At 44.8% G+C, this 12744-nt stretch overlaps 1 protein-coding gene across 2 annotated transcripts in view; it reads right to left on the bottom strand.

Annotated features, from left to right (window-relative positions):
- Window positions 1-12259, bottom strand: part of abl2 (c-abl oncogene 2, non-receptor tyrosine kinase) — a 32898-nt gene extending 20639 nt beyond the window's left edge. For both annotated transcript variants that reach the window (XM_084067676.1, XM_084067677.1), the window contains exon 1: window positions 11500-12259. In XM_084067676.1, the coding sequence (XP_083923802.1) occupies window positions 11500-11716 (217 nt within the window). In that variant the 5' untranslated portion in view covers window positions 11717-12259. The remainder of the gene's footprint in view (window positions 1-11499) is intronic.
- Between the last annotated feature and the right edge of the window lie 485 nt (window positions 12260-12744).

The raw sequence follows: 12744 nt of genomic DNA, 5'->3' as shown, positions 1-12744 counted from the left end.
AAAACAACTGAAATGACATACATGTCCTTTGCCTCATGGTAAAGCACTGGTTTACTAATCCTGACTGTGGGGTGTACAGGTTATCTAAGGCCAGTTCTCACCTACAATGCAGCTGCTGCTGCTTTCCACTCAGCGTGATCCCCTGATCCATATGCCACACCGACACTTTCCACTGATTCCAGATTTAATAATAAGCTGCACAAATAACAATGCAGTGTTCAGTGGTGAATCTGCATGGCATTGTCCTCACAATGACTAGTTTGGTTCTTTGGCCAAATGGAAATACTAATAGCTAATGGAATTTAGATAACATACTTCATTTATAAGTACAAAAGTGCTTCACGATATAGAAAGATTCACTGAAAATAATGTTTTATTGTGTGCTGCCTTATGTGCTATTTGGTTATCGTTGGCCTGGTCATTTATTTCTGTAGCAATCTAAATGGCTTTCAATTGATCACCAATTTCGCTATTAATAAACAGTTTGGTCAGTGTTTAAGCTAAGGGCAGTCAAACTATGGGCAAATAAACGTTACACTGCTGTAGTTTTAGAGCCATGAGTGTGTGGCACAGTCCTCTTTCTTCTAGTTTTTAACTTTTGCTGTGGAAATCACCTAAAAAACATAGGCTGTTGCCATCATATGGCTCTTGTTGGGACACATTTAGTCAGATGTCCTAAAACATATATGGGTATGATAACTTGATGTGACTAGTCTACTCAACTTGAAAATTGGCTGGCATTAGTCTACTGAAAAAAAAAAAAAGTCCATCCCTCAATTATGATCCAACTTTCACACTATATCAGTTTCACTTCGACTTAGTTGTGTCCTAGTTGTGCCGACTGTTCATACTGCTTTCACTTATGGCCAGAGGTGGTTCTGTTTCATATCATCATGCAGTGACTGGTATTCTTTTCAGACAGACAAACAAACAGACATACATACATACTGTACATGCATGCAGACAACCCCTGTTCTATACAGGTCAGGATGGCTTTTGACCACGGCATAACAAACAACAGAACACCCAGTAGCTAGCACTCTACTGTGCTTCGGCCCCACGAGGAGCAGTCTATAAACTTGCCATCGCAGGAGTGGAGAGAGACTGAGGGACGGAAGGAGAGGAGCCAGCTGTTGATGAAAACAGGACACAGGACAATAGCCTCATTGATGCCACATCAAGTGTGTAGATTGGATGAGGAAGGCCTTCTCTTGTTCTTTAGGGCCTTGTTTTCACCATCAAGTCAATACTATTACAATGTAGCCCGTCTGCTCAGTGATAAACAGACTGTCCATTAAAACACCATTTAGTTCAGTCCATTGCCGAGGGATAGACACATACTGTATATATTTTTGATTGTATTACCAGGTAATCAGATTGGGCTATTGAGGTGATCAATTGAGTTGATTAAAAAACAAACAAACAAAACAACATTAGCTTCCCCAGATAGTCAGAATTTATCTTACATGCATTGTTTAATGTTTATATTAAATGATTAACTCATTCTTTGTTAGGTTTTATTACATTATTTACTTATTCTATGCTTGTTTTATTCAAATTATATTACATATAAGATTTTCACTGATCACGCCAGCCTTGAACAACAATAGAGTGATCACGTGCCCGAAAAGGTTGCCACCCCCTACTACTGTAACCTTACGACTACGCCCCTGTAGGTACATGTACACACTTGCTACTTCCTCCCCCTCATGTCCAGAACCTCAGTCTATCCTCAATCACACACCCTGGCCCCGCCTGAAACACATCCACGTAACATAAGTTTCCATGAGTAATTACACACGCACGCACACACACACACACACACACACACACACACACACACACACACACACACACACACACACACACACACACACACACACACACACACACACACACACACACACACACACACACACACACACACACACACACACACACACACACACACACGCTTGCTTACTTGCTGGGAATGCTGTCTAGTCATTTCTTGTCTATACAATATAGCCAGTCTGTCTGTTGCTGGAGTCGATGTTCACCAATTAGGGAGTGGACAATGGCCAGGCTGGGCCTGAGGGCCAATGGATCATCAAGGAGAATGGAGATGAATGGAGGCCTAACCCACAGCTCGGCCAGCCCAGCGCTGCCCAGCCCTCTTAGGGCCTGTTATGGGTTAATAATGGGATATAAGTGCCTCCCTCCAGGCAGCATGGCTAAGTGCTGCTTTATGTGACAGTGGAGAGGATGCAGAGTGGCCTGTGATGGCTTGGAGGAACTTCCTTTTCTTCCGCTGTGGTTTGCATCACACCTCAGGGCCAGCCTGCAATATGGCCTGTCAAGCTAAAGCCTAACGCATAGCCTCTTAACGTACACTCCATGCAGAGCTTAGATACGTCTCAGAGAGGCTTGATTCTGCTCTTTCTCATAGCTGTCGTTTTGAAGACTCAATACTCATTATTGTCAGTCACCCTGATGTGGAAAATTTAGTGAGACTGTGGCTCTCAGCAGCTGACAGGTATTTCCGCTCAATCTCCAAAAATAATGAAGGACTATTGTTCCTGTACAGCCAGACAGATGTGAAATAGTAGAGCACTACAAAGTGTGGAAAGGTGATGCCGACATGACTATGTTCACTGTCAGCGTTGTCTTGTTTTCACTGCTGATCTGCCCCACAAATCATTCGTAAAGCTACAAGACTGCAAACAACCAGGATGATGTAAAAAAGGATGGCTATGGTAGGTTGGTTGTGTGTGTCGGTATGCATGCACACATGTTAGATAATTGTTCTTATTGTTTTTCTTGCCTTTGTATCGCTCTATACGACAGTACTTTCCTTACTCTATACCTGTAACTCTGCTGTGCTGCCTCTGGGCGACTGAAAATCCCCCAGGGGATCTTTAAAAAAGAAAATCTATCCATCTATCTATAATAACTCCCCAAATGCCACAGGTAAGAGGTGTGTTATTATTCACAACGAAGAGGCTATTCCCTCTCTGTGTCTTTGTGGTGATTGCGTAAGACAACATGTATCCCAGACTAAGCCGAATGTCTGACTAGCTAATCCGTGTGTGGTGTGGTTAAGATGTGGTGTAGGTAGGTTTAATCTGCTTTAAGAGTCACTCACAGTATAAAAGACAGGATGAAGCCCTGATTACTTCACTTCCACACAGTTATAGCAGTAAGACAGCTAAAATCCCTATGGTTGCCAAATGCACCACAGGAGACCATGGCACCTAACGTCACCTGTAAACTGAACATTAAGGTTCTCCGTTTACATAAATTGTATTATTTTTTCCTCTTAATCTCTCACTAAGACTCAAATTGGCTTAATTTGCAATCTCAACAACAGCTTTGTAGTAACAAGGAGATGACTCACCATTAGGAAATCACAGTCGAGCAATCATCAAACAAATCAATCTACAAATCAGCAATAGCTCGCAGGAAGCCGACCACTATCCATCAACTCGAAATGTTACTACTGTCCCCAGCCCAGTGCCACTGGATTGCAGATTAAGGACCTCTGACCCACTGGTCAACTGGAGGGTGATTACAATGTAAGAGACTAGAGGGGAGAGGATAGATTTCCCCAGGAATAGCAGCACTTAAGCTACATCTACACTTGGGTTTAATCCTGGGATTCCTGGAATTCGGGAATCCCGGAGGTATTTACCGTCCCGGGAATTGACTTTGGTTCCCGGGATCCCGAAGGTTGTTTTTTTCTTGTTGGAAATTACTACTAATTAGTAGAAAAACCTATCTACAGAGCGGAGGAATTATTACTATTATATTTAGCCAAGTTGCTTGCCGCGTTGCCGACCAGGGTCCCATCGTCCCGTTTTGAACCAATATGGGACGCACTGAATGTAACAGTAATGAACAAAATAAAACACAAGGAGAAGGCCAGTAAGTTTGTCGTAGGAGTCGTAGGACCCAGCCAGGTTGGACCTCCTGTGGAATATGTTCAGTCTGCGCCGCTCTGTGCTCGGGTAGAAACGGTAAACGGAAGACTTGCCCCAAAACACGTCACCCCCATTTCTTTCGCAGACAAGCGGTTCTTGTATTCTTGTATTCGTTTTACTGAGGATAAGGTTAGAAATATAGTTTTACTGAGGTTAAGAATTAGGAATACGTTTAAGTTTAGTTTAGGCATAGTTTACTGAGGTTACGTTTAGGAATACCAGGTGAATACCGCCGGATTTGTCCCGGGGCGACTGTGTTTTGGGGCGAGCGTTTTGCCACGAATACCAGCACAGCGCCTGGGTATTTAGACCGATGATAGCTTAGTAAGCCTACTAACTCCACCACATCTCCAGAACTGAAGAGAAAACGCAGACTAAAGTTAATGTGTTAACGGCACAACACATGGTGGTCTGTCTGATCAAACAGAATGCCCAAAACAAGAGCAAACAGTCCCGTAACGTAACATCACGTCAGAAACACAGAACACCCCAGCAGCAGTGCCAGTGTCACACAGGTGGCTACCCCAATCATCTCCCGATATATATGGTATGGAACATCTTGTTCTAAATGTGATCAATCTGATAGTTTTCTTGCACATTTAATAGCAAATAGATAGGTGTCAATGCTTACTAGGAATACAGGATAGGTGGGCACAATATAGGGACAGCTGGGCACCTCGATGTAAAATTGTCTATTTAAGTATCTACGTATAAATGCATTTTAGTGGGCACTTCTTTTTTTTACCCTTTAACGGGAATTCCCGGGAAAATGTCTGCAAATTCCCGGGATTTAAAATGAGCTAATTCCCAGAAAATCTTAAACCCTAATCTACACTAAAGGTAGCTTTCCTGGCACTTTCCAACACTTACCGCCACAGAAGGCGTTCTCATTGAAAAACTGAGTTTTCAAATAAAGTTGATATCAATGTGAACTTTATGAAAGGAGGGTGAGAAACCAAGGGAGCAGCAGAGAGTGGTTGCTTTGGCTAAAAACAGTAAGGGTTGTTTCCCCGACGACCCTGGTCACAAAAAATGCTGAGCAAGACAACCAGTGGCCACTTGTACCCCAGTGTTTCCCCTTAATTAACTGTGGAGTTTAATTTGTCCTGACATAGTTTCACAACCTAAAATGTGTTTTACGCTCATAAGAACAACATAAAAGCACATCTCATTTGAAACCAGAGAGTGCAAGCAGGGTGGAATAGATGGAGGAGAGGAAGGTTTCAGGAGTGATTCGTGACATAAGAGTACCAGCAAGAGTGAGACGGAAGGCATGAGATGGTAGTGTGAGACCAGCTATAGTGTACGGCTTGGCAACGACAAGACAGGAGGTGGAGCTGGAGGTGGCAGAATTTAAGATACTCATTAGGAATGACTGAGAAGGAGGGACAAGATCAGAAATGAGAGGGTCAGTCCAGGTTAGAAGGTTTGGGGATAAAGCAAGAGAGGCGGGGTTGAGATGGTCTGGACATGTGCGGAGGAGGGATGAGGGCTATATTGGGAAAATGATGCTGAAGATGGAGCTGCCAGGCTAGAGGAGGATAAGAGGAAGGCAGGAGGTTTATGGATGCAGTGATGAGAGAGAACATGTGGGTGGCTGGATGCAATTCAATTAAGTCTAGTGTACTTACGATGAATGTAAAATGTAAAAAAAAAATCCTTTTTCAATGTCGGGCATTACAAGGTGGGTTTGTTAATGAAATATGCCCATTAGTCTTAAATGCAATTTAAACATGTTTCTAGAATTTTGGTAAATGATTAATTTTGGGGTGCTGGGGTATAGATATGGACCTCACAGTCACAGAAGAGATGGGGAAACCAATTTGAAAAAGTAATCAGCACTTGATCGTTGCCTGTTGCTGGTAAATTTCGAGCCAATCAATACAGTTGGGCAGAGAGAGTGGAAGTGGGGTTTGCAGCATTTTCCACACTGAGAACTAATACGGGCATTGTTTTGCAAATGAGGTGACCCACTGGCGCAGCGAGAGCGCTCTGTCAGAGAAGTGGTATTTTTTCATAACTGGCACTGCCAATGCTTGCCCCTATGGACCTGGCTGTGGTTGGCCGACAAAGGTTTACTTTGGCCTTAACCAATTAAACTTTGTTGACCAGTGTCCCCTATGGGTCTATACTTGGGCCCCTCATTTTCCCCCTTTACACCAAATCTCTTCGTCGAAAATATGCGATCGGTAAGCTGAGCTCACAACACACTGTGACGCGTTGTGAGCTTGTAGATCACCTATGTTCACCTATTATGTTGAGAATGGGGAGGCTAGGATTTATGTGATTAAGAGAGAGAGAACAGAGAAAAGGGAAAGGGTGGTGTGTAGGTGTATGTGTGCATCTCGGTGTCTCTCTCTCAGTGCTGCTTATCTGTTTATGTGGGTGCATGTTTGGGCCAAGTCTCCAGCCTGCAAACCAGCAGATAAGCAGCAGTGATAATGGCTGCAGACGAGGACTGGTCCTTGAAACAAATCCACACTAAACAGGCTTGGCACACACCACCCCACCCAAATCTCATTTTCCAACTGCTGCATCAACACAGCGCAACCCTCCTACTGTACATACACAGAAATCACAAATAATCTCTCTATTGACAAGACTCAGGATGGAAAGCACTGTGTTTGCTGCAACAAATGGCAAGACAGTAACTTTAGTGGTCAGCCTGACATGACATGGACGATTTCGCCATCTGCACAGCCAGCATGGGATACCAATCATTCACTACCTCTGTGTGCTGATTAATCCTCAGGCTTAAATGATATGAGCTGTGGAGCTCCAGGGGCTCGGGGAGGAGAACAGAGGATTGTGGTTTGGGAGCTGAATAGGGTGAACTGGTGGCATATGCTGAGGCTAGGGTTGGAGCTGGGGGTTGTGGTCAAAAGTCAGATTTCAATCTCCAGGGCATAATTCAGATTGGAAATAGTTGTGTACTATCCAGAAAAGGCTGCCTTATTAAGAGGGTTGGTAACCTTAGCTAGCCTTCAGTAATTCATTTTCTCACTTCTCTATAACACAATTTTGTCACTAGGCAAATCTTAGCCTCATTTATGCTTACCGGGTAGATAGAATACACAGTGTTTCCTGTGTGTGGCAATAATGGGAAACTGCTTTTTGCAGTCCAAAGTAGTTTTTTTTTACTGACATTTGGTACATCTCTTTCTATACAATCTGTGGCTTTATCTGGCGTTCAATGGCAGGCATCCAAAGCATAGGTATGCAGAATGAGATGATGTTTAAGGCTAAAGTGGAGGTGAGAGTCAGTCAGTGCGCCCGTTATGAGGCTAATGGCAGGGATTTTGCCTGGGGGCTTTAGATAGGTTTGGCAGTCAGTGGTAGTGGAGGCTTGGCTGACACTGAAGCCACAGAGACATAAATTATTAAACGTGCAACCATTACATACAGAGAACACACAGCTACATTAAATCTTCAAACATAAACCATGTTTAACTATGTTCATGTGACAAGCAGGCCAAGAGCAGAGGCAGATGAGCAGATTAATACATATACACACATTACACAGACAGAATTACTTGTGGCCCTCATACTCTCATTATGCTTATATAAAGGGAGTGGGGGAAATTCTTAATCACAATCTGTGTGCCATGTCCATTGATTTTTCTTGTCCGTTTCCCATTAATTTCCACAGTTTCACCAAGAGGAGGTGTGTCCATGGCTCCTCCTAGTGGTAACCTCCAGTCACTAGGAGTGGCCAACCACTTCCATAATGATATTCATTATGCTTGGATATCAACTTCTTAAGCTTGTTAAAGTCTCATCCGTGACCTCCACTGCTTCTGAAACTCCATTTGCCCAAAGAAAGTGCAGCTGCGTGCCTTATCCTAGTTGTGGGTGCTTTTGCACCATATAGCCTATAGAAAAGTGGATTTGTCTCTAATCTCATTTCACCCCTGATGCAAATCAGCTTACAGCCCTTGGATCCTGAATGCGGTCATCTCCACTCTCCTCTGGGCAGCTTTTACTGAGCTTCAGCAGGCTGCACGTTTACACGTACACTGCTGCCAGCAAAAACTATGATCCTCTCATCCATCCCAATGTCTTTGATCTTATGAGTATAGAAAGGCTAAATCGCACCATCAAAAAACCTGCATGATTATATGCATAAAGGAACCTCCAGAGGAGCCTTATTGGGGCTACTGTTGAAGTAAAATCACCACACTTAAATAATACAATAATACAGTAATCAGAGAGACTGGCTAAACTTCTTACAAGGCTGATTAATGCTGCTTTCCAAGTATGGACATTATGCGTCATTATCATGTCTGCATTATCATGAGGAAACTCCAATTGCCTACTAAAAAGTAACGACTACTATAATAACACAAATAATAATTTACGCATAAACATACAATAGAAGCTCAAATGACGGTAATGCCTTTTCTCCAGCAGATGCACACACAAGTTGAAGTTCAGTTGAAGGTCTACCCCCACTGCAGTGTTTGTATCAGATTAACCAACTGCAGTGACAGGGGTAAAGGGGGGGGGGGGTCTGAAATCATGACGTGGCTGAAGGACCTGTCAATAAATTGCTGCCACTGCTTCAACTGCTGCACTTCAACCAATACTTCTTCCAGGTGTCTGCCTGTCTTCCTTGTTGGATCAGCACATGAGATGGCTGCCAACACCTCATCTATCCTAGCAAAACAGCAGGGTGGCTTGAGCAGAGGCGGCAGCTGACTCACCTTGCCTTGAGGTTATGGTCTGACACTCAACACCTGAGGGGGGGGGGGGGGGATTAAGGGGGCCATGAAGCCAGCGGGTAGGCCTGCTGTTGATACATAGCCTTTTGTTTCCTATGTGACTCACTGGTTTCAAGCACACTAGTGACAAGAAATCAAATAATACCCAGTTACCCACTCTGGCACTTATCTGAAAAGTCACACAGAGAAATAAGCCACACAGAAAGACATGTTTTACAGAATTAATTCTTCAGTTCTGCATTACACTGGTTTGCAAACCTAGGAAGTGGTGTAGTGCATTACTAAATACTACATAAATCAGGATTAGGCTGAAGATTAAAACTGTGTGTTGGTTTGTGGTAAAGAAGGTAATCACCCTTCCCCTGGCAAAAAAAGGAGATAAATCGCCTTAGTGTTCAAATGACAACATCATCCCATCAGCCGGATCACAACTTTATCCTGACAAGACCCAATTATATGAAGAGCTGAGTCCAAAGCTCGGTGCCCAATTCTGAAATGATTAAAGTGAACTCATAAAGAGAACCATTCAAGACCTGCTTGATCAGCTTTTACCAACCTAAAACTGCAATGAAATGCTGTGTCATTATTGCTATAAATATTCTCCAATAAAATGGGTTCTTTAATGGACAGAAGTAGACTGAGTGCACAGTCTCAAGCTTCCTCACTTAAGAGTCATTGTTCCCATCATTGTGTGCATTGAGAAGTAGCAGTGTCTCTCTGCAGAGTGACTGACTGACTGACTGACTGACTGCACCCAGGCTGCTCTAAAAAGGGCCACTCCTGCCTGGACAGCAGAGAGAAAAGTGAAGTGTAGACAGTAAGTGTTTTGCAGCCCTTGCCTGTGTACGTGCTTACAGGCGAGGAACTTTGCTGTGAGGATGTGACAGTCAGGCGCTTCAAATGCACTCAGTTCTAGATTGCTGTAACCTTTCACGTGTCTTCCTTGTTCTCTTCAATGTTTCCCTACTACCTACTGGAAGGGAACATGGCAGATTTGAACTACGCAGCTATCTAGGAGGACCCAGTGCAGTGCTGTTGGGACAGAAAGACAGACAGGAACAGCCCAAAACAATGCGCCCAGTCACACAGACAAACTGAAGGCATAAAGTGGCCATCATTAACCCGCGGAGAGAAAGCTTAACACACGTCTTCCCAGAGGATGTGTGACAGTCAGACATGTCACCCAGTGGAGGAACACTGACATCCTGTCATCCACATGACAGTGCTGATTCCAGAGTTGGCTTAGGGCAGTGGGATGATCGAGAGAGAGAGAGAGAGAGAGTTGGGAGGAAGGGGTCAGTCTATTCAGAGCGTGAAGAATTTAAAGCTAGGGCTGTTTCTCCATGCTTCTGTGCATGCCATGTAGATGTTCTACTCTATTCTATTCTTCACGGTTCACAGATGAGATGACCATTCGTCTGCAGCCAGGGTTCAGACTGAAGAGCGTGAGTGATAGATGCGGTGCTACTAGGTGAGGGAGCACCCCTAACCTGGTGCTCGGAATATTTCTGTAAACCCAGATTCATTCCACAACACATAACTATAGATCTGCTCTAGGAGACAGTTGTGGACAGTTTAGACTTGATAAGATGTTGCTAAGCATGAGTGATTGGTTGTAAATTGGTAATAATAATACTCCCTGTAACTTGGACGGTTGCAATCACATACCAATAGAAAAGATCACAAGGTCGCTATAGAATCAAAGGGTGCAGTGAACCAGTCATTTAGGACATTATCAGGCGGTGGCTGTAAGTGAGCCTGTGAAAACCACTCGTTGTAGTAATGCGAGCCTGTTGTAGCTGCTATAGTGAGTTAATGGAGTGGAATTGCTACTCAATCCCCAGTGGCAACATCATTGTTTACCAGGCAAAGTACCACAAAGAGGGGCCTTAAAAGTGAACTTAAACTAGCTATGCATTAACCCAGAGGCATGTCCCTTAGGCAGGATACAGCTGTGCAATCCTCAGATGACTATTTCTTCATATATATCCTCAAACAGTCTCTATTTATCTATCTGGGTGGGATGATCAGATCACATGGAATAAAACACACTCACATGTAAGAACACACAGTTAAACCTGAGGGTAGTAAACCAGAGAATCCAAGAACGCTCGGCCCAAAACACGCTCGACCCGGGCCAAATCCGGCGACCTCGGAACCGTCGCCAGGTATTCGTAAACGTAACCTCAGTGAAACTATGCCTAAAACCTGTGGTGTGTTCAAGGTTTTTTCGGATTCCCTCCACGTCATGGAGATACGCTAGCGCGTTTTCAATGGATGAAATGGTTAGAAGAGGGATACGCTTGGCTACGATGTTTTTCTGCAGGTCATAATGTATAGCGTAACATGGTAGAGAACACACCACTGCCCAAAATTTACCTTATTCCTAAACGTAACCTCAATAAAACTATGCCTAACCCTAAACGTATTCCTAACCTTAACCTCAGTAAAACTATGCATAACCTTAACCTCAGTAAAACTATTCCTAACCTCAGTAAAACGAATACAAGAATACAACAACCACTAGTTTGGGGGTGACTGTGTTTTGGGGCGAGTCTTCCGGTCAATGGTCATCATAACGATGATCAAATGCATTTTGTCTGCAACTTGCAAATGGCTCAGCACTGACTGAAGTTGATGACAAGTGGATGAGGCATGGATGGCAAGGTTGGTTGGCATTGCCATTTCCGCTAACGCGTCCTACAGTCACTCCACTAGGAAACGCATACAAATCAGTCACACTAATAAAAAACGACCCCCTTCCTCTCATCCCAACCACACACCACAGCCCCTCTATATAGTGTGTCATATAGCCTTACCTGAATGCTGGGTGAATATGTTGATCCCCGGGTCGGGCAGGTTCACCGCTGCAGCCCCAGCCCTGCCCGGTGGTGTCCCGGTGGTGCCGCTGCTTTCTCGGGGTCTCCTCCCGGCGCCGCCGCTGCCCCGGTTCCCCTTCACTTGGTGCGGCTGCTGTGGCGCCTGCAGCCCGGTGGTCGCCGTGCCCTCACCCACACGGCCTACCTGTTGTCCCATCCCCGCAGTCTGTGGTACCGACGATCGGGACTTAAAGCGAGCCAAACCCCCCCCTGCAGGGCGCCGTTGGCTCACATCCCCCAACTGGAGCGGCCTGTTCCGAATAGCGTTCCTCCTCAACCCCCTCTCTAGCTGCCTAGCCTGTGTTAGCTCGCTAGCTTAGCCACTCGGCTAGCGTTAGCAGTTATTATCAGTGAAACCCACCCACCCTGCCGCCGCAAACAAAGCCAAAAACCCGGCGTTATGTCAACGATCCACTCTATTCCAACCAACGCCCGCAAGGTCACTGATCTGTTACCCGACGTCCGAGAGTCAGTGAAATCCGGATCGTTTGGCCGTTCTCCGGCCACTGCGCGCCCCCTCAGACGCCGCCATCTTTACCGCAGGATAGAACGAGATGTGTTTGGTTTCAACGAACGAACGGAGGAGGAGGAGAAGGAGGAGGGGGTTCGGTGTGTGTGATCCCCGGACAGGACGGTCACCTCCTCAACCCAACAACAACCCCAGTGGGCAGTGGCTCCGGGCTCCCTCTGAACAGCTCTGCTGCTACACACACAGACATCCTCACAGTTCATGAACTCTGACGAAGGTGTGCAAAATCTAACCAAATGGGACCGTTACTCTGCCGTTACATTTGCATGGTACATTTGCACAGTTATTGTGTAAAAGTGATAGGTGTGAAGTTGATTTGATTGATGCTCAGAAGAATCATAGTATATGAACAGGTTGAAAAGTATCTTGCTGAAAAAAAAACCTGTGCGAATTCCAATCTGGTTTCAACACATGCCTACTCTATTTGAAAGACCACATCAAACATGAGGTGGACATGGGCAAATACTGGGGCATTGTCATGCTGGACCTCCAAAAGGCATTTGACACCATAATCACTCTATATTGATTGATAAGCTAAAAGCAATTGGTTTTGATACTGATATCACATCTGTGAACTGGATGCAATCCTATCTGGAGGTGAGAGGTGGTGTAGTTGAACGGAACCCTGTCCCCGCCCTTCCCAGTGAGCTGTGGCA

This window comes from Gymnoscopelus microlampas, assembly GCF_963454915.1.
Source record: "Gymnoscopelus microlampas genome assembly, chromosome: 9".
NCBI classification, from domain to species: domain Eukaryota; kingdom Metazoa; phylum Chordata; class Actinopteri; order Myctophiformes; family Myctophidae; genus Gymnoscopelus; species Gymnoscopelus microlampas.
This window is presented reverse-complemented; position numbering and strand designations above follow the sequence as displayed.